This window comes from Canis aureus, chromosome 16, assembly GCF_053574225.1.
Source record: "Canis aureus isolate CA01 chromosome 16, VMU_Caureus_v.1.0, whole genome shotgun sequence".
Classification (NCBI taxonomy): domain Eukaryota; kingdom Metazoa; phylum Chordata; class Mammalia; order Carnivora; family Canidae; genus Canis; species Canis aureus.
In genome coordinates, this window is record NC_135626.1 from 2,131,070 (window position 1) to 2,146,642 (window position 15,573).

The 15,573-nt window shown below is 37.3% G+C and overlaps 1 protein-coding gene across 18 annotated transcripts in view; it reads right to left on the minus strand.

Annotated features, from left to right (window-relative positions):
• DENND1A (DENN domain containing 1A) overlaps window positions 1-15,573 on the minus strand; it is a 509,667-nt gene that overhangs the window by 452,769 nt on the left and 41,325 nt on the right. For 17 of the 18 annotated variants that reach the window (XM_077850604.1, XM_077850612.1, XM_077850613.1 and 14 more), the window contains exon 2: window positions 12,769-12,839. The exons of the other annotated variant lie outside the window; for it this stretch is intronic. In XM_077850604.1, coding sequence (XP_077706730.1) covers window positions 12,769-12,810 — 42 coding nt within the window. In that variant the 5' untranslated portion in view covers window positions 12,811-12,839. The remainder of the gene's footprint in view (window positions 1-12,768; window positions 12,840-15,573) is intronic. 18 annotated transcript variants of the gene reach the window in all.

Consider the following 15,573-nt stretch of genomic DNA (forward strand, 5'->3'; position numbering starts at 1 on the left):
ATTAACCAAAATATTTAGTAGGAAGAAGGAATAAGTTAAATGCTCTGCTTAGCTGATTTTCTACTTCACTGTCAGCCATGATGAAAAGATTTTTCATTTCAGTCTTTGTAGAAAATCTTTCCCAAATACTTCTGTCAATTTTTCTTTCATATAAATACAACCTTAAAAAACTAATAAAACTCTCAGTGTTTTAGAAACCAATTCTATCATTCTGAGTATTAGTGATGATCACTGCTGAAGATAGAGAACTGGGCTGAATATACACTAACTATACACCATATTCCAGAAATGGGCTGCTTTAGTAAGTCCCTGATACCAGCTTATTTTCTTGGCATCTGGCTTTTCTCACGAGAAGACAATTTAAATAAAAAAACTAGTAACTGAGGATTGATCATTTTTTTTTTGTTAAAGTTTAACTGTAACATATAAGTGGAGGAAAATATACATATAAGTTGATCATTTGAAATTATCCATGTATCCAAAGTATGCTTTTCTGGAAACACAGAACTAATCCTACAGTTTCTGAAAGAGAAAAATTGATCATTCAGTTTTCTTTTCATCAAGTTTCAATCTTCATCTCACTATTATTCTAGTATTTGGACCCTTTCAAAAAGGAATTTAAGCTAATTCTATTGGAAGGAAGATTTAATCTCTTAACAAAATCACAACTGCAGGAAGTTTTGTTGTTTGGTTTGGAGTTGGGGTTTTTTTGTTTTTCACTTAAAGATAATGGTTAATTAAGTCACCATAAGAATGCCTAAGTTGTACCAGTTTCTGTGTTAGGCATTTAAATACATATTGTCTTTAACTTACAAAACAACCTGCCAAATAGATAGAAGTCCCATTTAAACAATGGCCAAGCTAGAATTCAGTTTAATAAGTTCCCCACGGTCAAACAATTAGTGAGTAGCAGAAGAAATCTAATTTCAAAACCTACAGTCTTTCCATTAGGTTGTTTTTATTACAAATTATCCATGAAGATACTTAATGACATTGTTATAATCTAGACAGCAATTCATCTGCATGTATTTTCTCTTCAAATACGGCTTTGTCATAGCATAAAATTCTAATGCCTATGAACACATTAAAGGTAAGAAAACTGTCTTTAAATCAAGCAACTTATTATAGTTTCCTGCTGGGCAAAGCAAGCTCATAGTGAAATCTTCAGTAAAGCTTTCTTTTTCTAATGAAAGCCTTTCAGCACACTGCCTGCTTTCAATGTAACAAAAAGAAGGAAATGCAAAATGTGTTGTGAAATAATACCAAAAGAAGTTCAAAAGCTAGCATACAATTTCCTAAAGGTTTAAAAAAAAAAAAAAGTGTCCTAAGCATTTAAAACATGAGGTCTAGTTCCTGTTTTATGGAGATTACACTCCACTTTTCAGAGTCCAGCACAGTGTTGAACTTAATGTAAGTGCTCAAATAATAAGTGATTAAGGAACTCTAAAAATTAGATGTATAGATACTAAGATCTCAGTCACAGACTCCTGGGAAATCAGGCTCATATGACAATTTTTGAGGAAGCTGAAAACCTATACTTCTAAGTACTGAAACATTTTGGTTGTAAATCTTTCCAAGTTAGATTATACATCTCACTGCTTTTTTGAAAAGAATATTTTGAATAAAACATTTTCTTGATGACTGCAATGGACATCTGTTTTGGCTGCTTAGCATCCATTCTCCCTTCTTCTGCTAACAGCACCAGATTTTCTCTGCAAAACTACCCTGCCCTACTCTCAGGCTATAGAATCCAGGTGGCACTGAACAGGCCCCCACACACATACTCCCTCATCACCCAATCAACTTCTCAGAGTCTCTCCCTCCTCCCAAAACTTGGTGATTGCTTCATAGATCATCCTACGACTCAAACTGGGCCTACTGCAATCACCTCTGGGACTATGACTCAAAATAATGTAAGCCCCTCTTTCTTTTTCCATTTGGATGACTAAATTGGTAGAATATAAACTTGGATTTGCCAGTAGCCATCTTTGCTATTATATAGGCAGCACTTGCCCAGAAATGAACTCAACACAAGAGACTGAAAACCAAGAGATAAAGAGATGACAAATCTCTGAAAACGTAAGTAGAACACCTAGATCTAGCAAAACCAAAAGCCAGTTTTACCACCACAGTACTCAGTATTAAAAAACAATAAATCCCCTCTTTTACTCAAGCTAGATTTCATTGGGTTTCTGCCACTTACGAAAAAAATTCTGACTAATACAATGATATAATGATCAACATGATCACTAACCATGCTGAGCAATTTAGAAAAAAAAAAAAAAAAATCCTCAGAGCAAACCAAAGCATGTAGGGCATAAGCAAAGGGCTTTCCATGAATAAAAGATTTAAGTTTAAATGCATGGATCCTGAGAAATCTACTTTGGCTAGTTACTTTTACTTCCCATTTTTCAGCTGTGTGTTAGCTTGATAACAATTGCTGAATAGCAGAGTTCTGTGCAGACATGAACTCTTGACTTAAAAATAACAGAACTTAAAATAATAGCTACTTAGGTATAAATCTAACCAAAAAAATGTACAAGAACTACACAAGGGAAACTACAAAACTCTGATGAATAAAATCAAAGAAATAAATAGAGAAATATAGGGGCACCTGGGTAGCACAGCTGGTTGAGCATCTGACTCTTGGTTTTGACTAAGGTCATGATCTCAGGGTTGTGAGATGAAGCTCTGCATCAAGCTCCATGCTCCCTCAATATGGAGTCCACTTGAGATTTTCTCTCCCCCTCCCTCTGCCCATCTTGCTCATGCTCTCTCTTGCTCTCTCTCTAAACTAAATCTTTTTTTAAAAATGGAGAAATATTATGTTTATGAATAAGAAGACTCAATAATGTCAAGATGACAGTTCATTGTAAATTGATCTATAGATACAATATAATCACAATCAAAATATCAGCAAGTTATTTTGTGGATACTGACAAACTGAGTCTAAAGTATAGGAAGAGGCAAAAGACCCAGAAGAGTAAACACAGTATTAAGGAGAAAAGCAAATTTTGAAAGACTGACACTAACAGACTTCAAGAATTACTATAATGCTACAGTAACCAACATAGGATGGTACCAGTGAAAGAATAAACAGATCAGGGACGCTTGGGTGGTTCAGTGGTTAGCATCTGCCTTCAGCTTAGGACATGATCCTGGGGTCCTGGGATCGAGTCCTGCATCAGGCTCACCTCAAGGACTCTGCTTCTCCCTCTGCCTATGTCTCTGCCTCTCTCTGTGTGTCTCTCATGAACAAATAAAATCTTTAAAAAAAAAGTAGATCAATAGAGAACTTCCAAAAATAGACCCATACATAGTATCTGATCTTTGCCAAAAGAAACAAGATCGTCTTCCCAACAAAATTTACCAAAATAACTGAACATCCACATGCAATCAAGTGAATCTACACACAGACCTTCCTTACACCCCTCACAAAAGTTAACTAAAAATGGATCATAGATCAAAATATAAAACACAAAGGTATAAAACTCCTAGAGAAAACAGGAAAAAATCTAGATGACGCTGAGTATGGCGATCTCTTTTTAGATATACCACCACACGCGTGATCCATGAAAGAAATAACTCATAATCTGGAATTCTATTAAAATTAAAAACCTCTGTTCTACCAAAGACAATGCCAAGAGAATGAGGGGACAAGTCACAAACTGGGAGCAAAAATTTGCAAAAGATACACTTGATAAAGGATTGTTATCTAAAATATACAAAGAACTCTTAAAACTCAATGAAAAAACAACCCAATTTTTAAAAATGGGCCAAAGACCTTAACAGATACCTCACCAAACAAGATATACAGATGGCAAATCAGAATATGAAAAAAATGCTCCATGTTTGTCCTCAGGAAAATGCAAATTAAAACAATGAGATAACCAAAACATAAATATTAGAATGACCAAAATCCAAAATACTGACAACATCAAACGCTGGTGAAGATATGGAGCACTAGGAACTCTCATTCAGTGCTAGTGGGAATATGAAATGGTAGGGCTACTTTGAAGACAACTTCTCAAAGCACTAAACCTTCTCTAAAATAATATTTTTTAAAACAAATAACAAATAACAGCTCCCACTTATTAAGAACTTTCCATGTCCCATACTCTGCATTCCTATTTAATCTTTCAACTAAGTGAAGTAAGTACTATTAAGGCCTCCATTTTATAGTTGAACAAAATGACACTCAAATAGTCATTTTGGGGATCCCTGGGTGGCGCAGCGGTTTGGCGCCTGCCTTTGGCCCAGGGCGCGATCTTGGAGACCCGGGATCGAATCCCACGTCGGGCTCCTGGTGCATGGAGCCTGCTTCTCCCTCTGCCTGTGTCTCTGCCTCTCTCTCTCTCTCTCTCTGTATGTGACTATCATAAATAAATAAAAATTAAAAAAATATATTAAAAAAAAAAAACAAATAGTCATTTTGAGGGAACTAAAATATATATCAACAAACCTGCTGCTCACATGGATTTTATGGATTAGTAGATCAATGAATTGCTGGTCCACCTAGAGGGCCCAAGGTCTTACACTGTGAACCATAAGTACAGCAAGAAGAACCACATTGCCATGAATTACCAAGAATCACGACTCTCCTATATTATAATTTATACCCAGATGGCCCCTAAATTGTGCACTTTAGGAAGAAATCTGGAATCAACTTCAAATAACTAAATATATGAGAATATATGGCTCACTTTCTGTTACTTTTTAAGAACAGCAATTCAGTCATTCTCATAACCAATTTAGAGCATCAGCATAGTGTAATAAAAAGCACAAGCTTCAAGCAACAATACACAAGGTAAAATTGAAAATGTGATCTCAATAGGAATACAGATGGGGTTCAAAGATACAATATGTTCTATTTCCCAAGTTGAATGATAGATATGTGCATTTTTGTTTATTCTTTAAGCTGTATATACACATATAATTTGTGTTAACTGGCTTTTCATAAGCCGGTTTGAAGAATAAAGAGTAGACTTCAAATTCCAACTCTATCCTTTGGACAAGTCGCTTCCGATCTCTAAGCTTTAATCACTCAGTGCTTATTGAGGGCCTACTATAATGCCAGATACTGTTCTAGCTATTGGAATTTCAGGTACAAGAAAGATCATTTCTACCCTCATGGAACCCTATTTTTCTTACCTATATAATTGAGCTAATACCTCTTACTTCATTAGGCAGTGGGCAGAATCTTGATTACAATGAGCTCTCACTAGGCTCAACTATAATTCAAAGAAATATTTTAATGATCCTAAAACATAAAGCACATTACAATTCTCAAAGGCATCCCTTTTCAAAATGAGCTTAAAAAGTACAGTGAGGGGAGCTTGAGTGGCTCAGTCATTAAGGGTCTGACTTCAGCTCAGGTCACCATCTCCGGGTTCTGGTATCAAGCTCCAAGTCAAGCTCCCTGCTCAGCAGGGAGTCTGCTTGTTCCTCTCCCTCTGCCCTTCCCCTCACCCCACACCCCACACTCCGACTCATGCTCACACTCTCTCTCAAATAAACAAAAACTTAAAAAAAAAAAAAAAAGGTACAGTGAGAGGAGGTTCCATCCCTCTGTCCCAAATACATTATTTTCAAACAGGCAATATCAAGTACTTAGAGTCAGGAAAAATTATAATAAAGATTTTTAAGTAATCCATGTCTTTTGAGTGAGTGGTAATTCATCCCTACACTACTGCAAATCGTGGGTCATGCCTTAATACTCCATAAAATGGATTCACTTTCACTGGAAAATACAAGAGAAGAAAAATAAAAGCTAAAGTAATCACGCTGACTCATTTAAAAGAAACAAACTATAAGAAATCCTTACACAGTTCCTGAATGAAAACTGCCTCTCCTCTGATTTTCTAGATAATCCTGATTTTTCCTTCCCTCACAATATCTGATTTTTCTAACTACTGCACATGCAAGTAACATTAGGCAGTCATTTTCAGAATGATAGCATGAGAATGAAGTCAAAATCCTGAATCTTGGGACGCCTGTGTGGCTCAGCAGTTAAGTGCCTGCCTTTGGCTCAGAGCGTAATCCTGGGGTCCCGGGATGGAGTCCCACATCGGGCTCCCTGCATGGAGCCTGCTTCTCTCTCTGCCTCTCTCTCTCTCTGTCTCTCATGAATAAATAAAATCTTAAAAAAAAAATGGTGCAATTGTACGACCTTGTGAGTATCCTAGAAACACTGATTTGTATACTTTAAAAGAGTGGATTTTATAGCATGTGCACTGCCCCTTAATAAATAATTTACTTTAAAAAAAAAATCCTGAATCTTCAAACTTGGTGGTTGTCCCATCTGGGCAAGCAAATTAACCTTTCTGAGCCTCAGTTTCCTCAAAAATATGACCCATTTTAAAGGGTCAAAATGTTACAAGGCAATATTAAGAAAACTCAGACATAGTAAGGACTCAATAAAAGTTAGCCACTTTATCACCATTCTTCAAAAGTTTGCTGTGATTATCTTATTGAAAAGATAATAAATTTAGTTAATACCTCTAATACTTTAATCTGAAGTAAAACAATTCTCAAAAGGCTTTTTCCCCCTCTATCCCACTTCTAAAGAGCCAACATAATTTTTTTTTTTTTTTAAGATTTTACTTATTTGAGAGAGGAAGAGAGCATGCATGCAAAGGAGCACAAGTGGGGCAAGAGGGAGAGGGAGAAGCAGACTGCCTGCTGAGCAGGAAGCCCAACTCGGGGCTCGATCCCAGGACCCTGAGATCATGACCTAAGCCAAAAGCAGCCACTTAACTGACTGAGCCACCCAGGTGCCCCGTTTTTATTTTTTAAGTCAATTTTTAAAAATATCTTTAAAAAAAAAAATCTAGTCATGTTGAGCATCCACTGTGGTCACAGATCCAAGCGAAGTTTGTAGAATTAAGTCCTACAAAGTGAAGGATCAAATTTAGAATGTAACAAATCTGGCTCTCAATTCTTTTTTTTTTTTTTTTAAGATTTTATTTATTTATTAATTAGAGACACACAGGGGTGGGGGGCAGAGAAACAGGCAGAGGGAGAAGCAGGCTCCATACAGGGAGCCCAACAAGGGACTCGATCCTGGGACTCCAGGATCATGCCCTGGGCCGAAGGCAGGCACTAAACCGCTGAGCTACCCAGGGATCCCCTGGCTCTCAATTCTTTCAATTAGGTGAGACTCGGTTTTCATGACACCGCTGATCCATTTAAAAGAGATATGAAAGTAAGGGTGTGTGTTTAAGTTACTGATTATAGCTGAAAACCCCAGCTACCCAAAGCATCATGTTGTGAGCATTCCTTCCAGAGTTCTCACGACAATTTCCTCCCTTGACTATCCACTCCTTGTTACTGAGTGGCACTGAGCTATTGCAGTAAGACACTGGGCAGGGAGCTGATGCCAGAGGAAGCTGGAAGGTAGACTGGCCTTTGGAACCTGATGCTAATGCAAGTCTCCCAGTGCTCAGTGGCTGACCAAGCAGAGTGCCCACAGCAGGCTCCGAAATGCCAGCTGTAATGAGAAACTTGTGCTGGAAATGCATTCCAGAGTTTCAGCATGGCCAGTACCATCTGATCATGGGACTGGCAGGCTCATCCTTCTCGCAAGAGCACCCTCTTCTGAGACCTTCAGTCAGACAGGCTGAACTCAGCTTTGGGAGCTTTCACAACTTAAGACAACTCTATTAGTTTTCTGGGATCCCCATGTCAAGGTAGGTTCTTGAACAAATACATAAATTAGAGTATATAAAATGGAATGCGGCCCCAAAATCATAAATGTTAAGAATAAAGTAGATCAAATATCTACTCAAAACGTCCCAACTTTTCAAAACTACATACTTAAATAACAAGCACTATACACAGATAGGTTTGCTTGCATTGTTTAGGAGAATTCTAGAAACAATCTAAAGATCCAATTGTAAGTAAATATTGCTCATAAACATGATGTAATAATTCATAACAACTGAAATAATTTTCACAAAGCTATATTAATTTTAGGAAAATCTTAATGATTTGGGGGAGAGAGCAAGGAAAACACCTAGCAGAAGTTCAGGGGAAAAGCTTATGTTTATAGAAAATACATATATATATAAACTTATATATTTTTTATTTACATACACTTACATGCAAAAGACAAGGAAATAAATATACCAAAACATTAATAGTGTTTATTGCTGAGTGATGATTTTTCTCTTTGTGATTTTTCAAAAATTTTTAAATTGTATACATACTCAAAAACTAATCTGAAAACAAGCTACTAAAAATTTAAATAGAAACAAAACACAAATCAGGATAATGTGTTGATATGTACTTAAATAACTTGAGGACATTTTTAGGGTTTTTTTTTTTTAATTTACAATGAGAATATAACATACCACATTATAAGAAAAATTGTAAGACTGAAACTCCCACAGAAGTTTATAGAATAAAATGTATACTAAATCCCCCAATTAAAGACCCGTAAAGTAGTTTCAGTGCTTTCTAACCCACCTTCTCACAGCAGGGAACTAATCCCTCTGGGGGATGCAAACAAACTTCAAAGAGAAGATTATGCCCAGACACTAGTACTGTATGGTGTAAGGTTTATACCTAAGTTTGCTCAGATACTTTGACAGAGATCAGAGATGCAGATCCAAGGAACAAAGACTAATCTTAAGGCAGATTTCTTGCAATCATTTAAAAAGGCAAAAATAATGCATTCAATAATATCCGAAAAAGGCAAATATAAGTTTAATTAAAAACAAGAAGGTTGTAGAAGTAGACAAAAGGGACCTAAAATCAAATACAAAGTGACAACTTATTTCTTGGTAATAACAACTAGGAAATTTCAAACTCCCAAAGAAAGCAAGCAGCACCAGGAGTTCAGTTGTGTACCCAAATCTTCCTGGCACAGTGTTTCCAAGGTGTCCCATTCAGTGTCTGATGTCTTGATACACTAAGTGGAGCTGACAGATCATATGTCCCTTCCATGGAGGTCATGGAATGCTCTTCAGAATACAGTACACAGCTTATAATACAGGTCTTCGGTAATGGAAACATTAGAAGTAGTTGAGGGTAAAAGAACTGTTTTTAAAGTCTAGTATTATTTCTTACTGGCCTTTCTCATATCTGTCATATTTTTGTGAGGTAATTTTATTTTTATTTTTTTATTTTTTGGTAATTTTATTTTTAAAGTATGATTTAGAAGTACCTGATTTTTTTTTTTTTAAGATTTTATTATTTAAGTAATCTCTATACCAACATGGGGTTCAAACTTTACTACCCGGAGATCAAGAGATGCACGCTCTACCAACTGACCCAGCCAGGTGCACCTAGAAGTACATGATCATTTTTTTTAAGATTTTATTTATTTATGTAAGAGGGGGAGGGAAAGGGGCAGAGGCAGAAGCAGATTCTCCAGTGAGTAGGGAGCCCAATGCTAGGCTCAATCGCAGGCCCCTGGGAACATGACCTGAGCTGAAGCAGACTTAACCGACTGAGCCACCCAGGTGCCCCTGATCATTTTATTAAAATGTTTCAAGTAAAGGAATAGCGGATCCCAGTAATTCAGCTTTAGTTTCCCAGTTGTGTTCTTAAGTAGGCTCCATACTCAATGTGGGGCTTGAACTCACAACCCTGAGACCAAGATTCATGTGCTCTAGAGACTGAGCCATCCAGGTGCCCCTGTTTAGTTTCCCAATTTTTAAATTAGCTAATCTACCAAAAAATAAAATCCTTAATAAAGACCTAAATGCAAAAGGCAAAACCATAAATTTCTTAGAGAAAAACTATCTTCTTTCCGTGGTATAGGAAACTATTAGCCAATTTTACTACATTAAAATCAAGAAGTTATGATCAAAAGTAACAAAGACAGTAAAGGACAAACCATACAGTGGAAGAAGATATTTGTAATACACACAGTCAGGTAATTAGTATCCATACTCTAATCTTACAAGTCAACGAGGAAAAGGTAGAAAAATCAGTAAGAAAAATTAGCAAGAGATTTGAACAGGCACTTTAAAAAAGAAGCTATTCAAGAGGCCAATAAGCAAAGGTGCTTGGTCTCATTAGTCATCAGGACAATGCAAGTAAAAAGGAGATACTGCTATATAACCATCAGGTTGGCAAAAAATCAACAAATCTAATTCTAACTGAAGTTGTAAAGCAATAAGGACTATCAAACACCGCTGGAGGGAGTGTAGCCTAGCACAATTTTGAAAAACAGTTTAGCATGATCCAGTAATCAAGTATGACATCCCAAGGAAATGTACATTTAAGTGCACCAGGATTTACATATAAGGAAGGATTACAGCAGCATTGCTTCTAATAGCCCAAAACTGCAAACAACTTCAAGTGTTTTCAACAGTAGAATAGATAAATTGTAACATAATCCTACAGCAATGAAAATGACTACAGCTACATACAACACGCAGAACCCCTACAAACATAACCTTGAGCAAAAAAAGCAGCAAAACTGCACAAAGAATAATTCTGTTTCTATAAAATTCAGAAACAGGCACTAAATTATATTTTTCAAGGAGGTATACTTATGTCATAAAACTATAAAGAAAAATGATTATCATAAAAGCCAGGATAGTAGTTACCTCTGGAGAACGGAAAGGAGGGACCCTCTGAAGTGCCAACCAAATCCACTTCCACCACTTACAGGGCCTCAGCAGGAGTACAAATAGAGGCCCTCATACCATATGTGTAAATATTTGAAAGACATGAAACAAGCTTATAAACTATTAAATAAAATATGTTCTATCCTCCTATCATGACAAATATACCTTTATCACTACCTGAAAAGCCAGATTCATGCAAAGAATTCTGGATTCCCTAGAGTTCCATGCTGAAATATGGTGGTCCAGGGAGAACTGGCCACTGGCCCACCACCCATTGCCCTCTTCTCCAATCCGACACTGCCAAGAACCTCACACAAGCATGCAGTCACTTCCACTCATAAGTCCAAACTCCATTCCACACCCTACTCTCCACAAATAGCCACACTTAAGCCATCCCTTATATACACCAGCAGCCCCGTCCACCCTTAGAAGGACAGACTCCAGGAAAAGGACTCACAGAGGCTCTGGAAACAAGCTCAGGGCCACGTGAACAAGAAATTCTGAGATAATAGGTATAGTATAGCATGGAAAGGTTCAGGTTCTAAGTAGACATGTGCCAGGCCCCAGAGACTCTGCCCCACGGAAAAGGGCCAAAGCAGGGCCCGTTAAAGCACAAGGCCAGGGCAGGAAACCCTCCAGCAGTAACAGTATTTTCTTAGACCCAGACAACAATATATTCCTTAGCCTGGATAGCAGTAACATGGGCACTCACTTGATAATTGTTAAACTACACATATGAGCTCCATGTACTTTTTTTCCTCACAAATAAGGGATAGACATCATGTGCCTGCTGATATTATACACAATATCACAGAGACCTCTGCCAAAAATCCATAACCCAAATCTAATCATGAGGATATAATTCGATCCAAATCTAGAGACCTTCTACAAGAAAAGAGACCTAAATTCTTTAAAAATGTGTCGTCATAAAAGGTAGAGAAAGGCTGTGAAACTATTCCTTACTGAAAAAAAACATTAAATGGACCACATGATGCTGAGTTGGATTCTGGATCAGAAAGGAAAATGCGATAAAGGATACTATGGGAAAACTGATTAAACATGGACAACTGACATTTAATTACATGAACATTAAATTCTCTTATTTCAATGGTAAGAAAATTCTTAGGAGATATATTCTGAAGTATTTAGTGGTAAACGGTCAGTAGGTCTGCAACTTATTCTCAAATGGCTCAGCAAAAATAATATATACATATAGGGTGATAAAGCAAATATGGTAAATGGGTAACAATTGATGAATCTAAGGAAAGGGCATATGCACTTGACCATTCTTATAACTTTCAGATTCTCAATAAAGGTAGCTATTTTATGAGTATTACGGTCTGACAATGAAATAGAAAATATTGCATAGCCAATTAAGAGCATAACTACCAGTGGAATTCTGATTACCCCACAATACTAATCCAAGTAAATTCTCTCTCCCTAAACACCAAGTAATACACACAACTGCTTGTGTGTGTGGACCAAGAGTTGTTCTTTGGCATACCTCTGGCAAACGTATCACTCTCTTAGTTTCCAAAGAAAAGAACACTAGGTTATGGGGTTATTTTTTTCTCATTAACCAAGAAGGAATTTAGGTTGAGAATATACTCAGCCTATGCAAGATACTCTAACCTTATCTAAGATCCTGTTGTCCAGTAATACAGATCCAAATTAGTCCAAAAGCTAAAGACAAAGGAGGTGTTTCCTTCAACTAATTTCCAACTTTTTTTTTAACCAGCAGACTGTAAATTTACTACATTAAGTCCATTTCAAACATCTCCTTCCAGTTGAGTGGCAGAGAGTTCCCTTTATATTATTTTGCAACTTAATTCTAAGCCTTCCTCATTAGCAAGGTGACAATATTTCATGCCAAACAGTTGACTTCCAGGCATCTGTGAAAGATACAAACCAAAACTCAATGATTACAATGAATAAAGCCATACCTCAAGCCTATTATAGCAGTGACTTAATTTAAAATATTCACTGTGCTTATTCTCCATTCCTTAGGATGATGTGAAATAAAAGGGAAAACCTATTAAATATATTTAAAGATAAATCACAATTTAGAATATTCACATATCCCACATGTATATTTATCTCCACCTGACCTTAGCCAAAGGCCAAGAAACAATGTTGTGCAAAGCTTTCTCATACAATAAACACATAACATAATCAAACATGCAAATACCTGAAAGAGTGCCACCCGTCCTAGGATAGGCCACTTCAACATACACTTCAAAGGTGGTCTCTGGGTTCTGCCTACAAAAGAACAGATTGTGATTACTGACAAGGACTGAAGGTGTACGGTATAGAACATGTGGGCTATGGTATAACGCCAACCTTACTTAAAACCAATAGCTATGTAGCATTGGCCAAGTTACTCAACTTCTCTGAGCCATGCTTTTCTGATCTATTAAATGAAAATGCCTGGGGCACCTGGGTGGCCCAGCTGGTTAAGCATCTGCCTTCAGCTCAGGTCATGATCTCACATGGGTCCTGGGATTGAGCCCCGAGTCAAGTCAGGCTCCCTGCTCAGTAGGGAGTCTGCTTCTCCCTCTCCCCCAGCCAATTCCCCCACCCCACTTGTACACACTCTCTCCTCTCTCTCAAATAAAGCGAGGGAAGGGAGGGAAGGGAGGGAAGGGAGAAAAGAAAAAAAGAAAAGAAAGAAAAAGAAAAAGTAAAAGAAAAGAAAAGAAAGAAAACATCTAACCAGAAGATTTATAATGAAACCTAAAGAAAACACACAATAACTGTCTGGGTACAATGCCTAACAAATAAGCAGCTAGCTATTATTATGATTTCACAGGTGTCATATTTTGAATTTACACAGCTGTATCTCCAAAGCCCAGAGGTAAATTCTTTTCTTTTTCCCCCCCAGAGGTAGATTCTGAAGAAACTCAAACCTAGGCAATACTAGCACAAAGTAGATTCTCCCGCATATTCTGGGATAAAACACATATGATGCAGTTAACTTGCTTATTTATAGGTTTTATTTTTTTTTTAAAGATTTTATTTATTCATAGAGACACAGAGAGAGAGAGAGAGAGAGAGAGAGAGAGGCAGAGACACAGGCAGAGGAAGAAGCAGGCTCCATGCAGGGAGCCCGATGTGGGACTCGAACCCAGGTTTCTGGGATCACGCCCTGGACTGAAGGCGGCGCTAAACCACGGAGCCACCTGGGCTGCCCTATTTACAGGTTTTAAAGACTGAAACAAAAGGGGCACCTGGGTGGCTCAATGGTTGAGTGTCTGCCTTTGGTTCAGGTTGTAATCCCAGGGTCCTAGGATCTAGTCCCACATCAGGCTCCCCATAGGGAGCCTGCTTCTCCCTCTGCCTATGTCTCTGCCTCTCTCTCTGTGTCTCTCATGAATAAGTAAATAAAATCTTTAAAAAAATAAAGACTGAAACAAGAGAAACAGTATCCTAAATCACTACACTATTATGAAGACAGGATGCTAATCTAAATATAAGATACTGTTTCCACAGAGGGGACTTCACCTGTACTGGCACTGGCAAGTTACACAAAGTTTCATTATTATATCCCTTTTACCTCTTTATGTCATAAATATTTCATAATAAGTCTGAAGAAGATCACAGCACTAACAGAACATTAACAGTTGTTAATTCTGAATGATGAGAACATCAGGTTATATATATATATTTTTTTTTAAAGATGTTATTTATTTATTAATGAGACACACAGACACAGGGAGAAGAAGCAGGCTCCATGCAGCAGGAAGCCTGACATGGGATTCGATCCTGGATCTCTAGGATCAGGCCCTGGGTGGAACGTGGCGCTAAACCACTGAGCCACCGGGGCTGCCCAACATCAGGTTTTATTATCTTTGAGTTTTCTCTTTGATTCTAAAACTACAATAAAAAGATACTTCCAAATTGAAAGTCATTTAGAAGAAAATGTTATATTTTCAAATGTCTATAACTGAATTCTATTTTAAACGTGACAACAAGGCTCAGAAACTTTGAGACACCTAATCAGATCTGTTGATTTCAAAGAAATAAATACCTTGAATTTGCCCAGTAGATTCCATTTCTTAAAATAACTCTCATTCATCTCATTTCAACCTCATTATATAATCCTATGAAGACACGTAGATCAGTTATTATCATTCTCACCACCCAGGTGAGGAACCTGAGGCAGATTCTATGTGACTTGTTGATGGTCCCAGAGCTAGTTACAAACACACCCAGAGCTCAAATTCTGTGCTTCATTGATTCTAAGATGAACTTCCCCACCCCACCGCCCCCCACCCCCGCATCTCTTAAAATCTATTGTATCTTACAATGCTAAATGGCAGCACTTTTTTTCTTTCTTAGTAATGCATATAATGGTGCATATTACAAATAATGGCACCTTAGATTCAATAAAATATGTTAATATTCCCTCTTCTTCCTTGGTAGAAAAATGTGTGTTTTGTCAATCAGGAATCTATTTATCTCTCTTGTGAAGGATCATCATTCCTTCACTGAAGAGAAACTTAAGCTTTTGCTTTTTTTTTTAATAAGTACCTACAGTGAAAAGAGTTGGCTGCTCTAAAGTTCAAGGTATTTAAATATACCTGTCAAATATAATTTTAAAATCAGACAGTAAAAGAAGAGTATTTTACTTAAAAACCTAAATAAGGGCAGCCCGGGTGGCTCAACGGTTTAGCGCTGCCTTCCGCCCAGGGCGTAATCCTGGGGACCTGGGATCGAGTCCTGCATTGGGCTCCCTGCATGGAGCCTGCTTCTGTCTCTGCCTCTCTCTCTCTCTCTCTGCGTCTCTTGTGAATAAATGAATAAAATCTTAAAAAAAAAAAAAAAAAACTAAATAAAACAAACTAAAGTTTTAAGAGAGACTTAAAATTTTTTGTGTGTTTTCCCTTGCAGGAGGATATAAAAAGGCCTACCAGGTCAGCATCCTTTGGCCACCAAACATTGTGGAGAATGTCCTATGGAAACATTCCTTTCATTCAAATGATCTCAAAGTAGA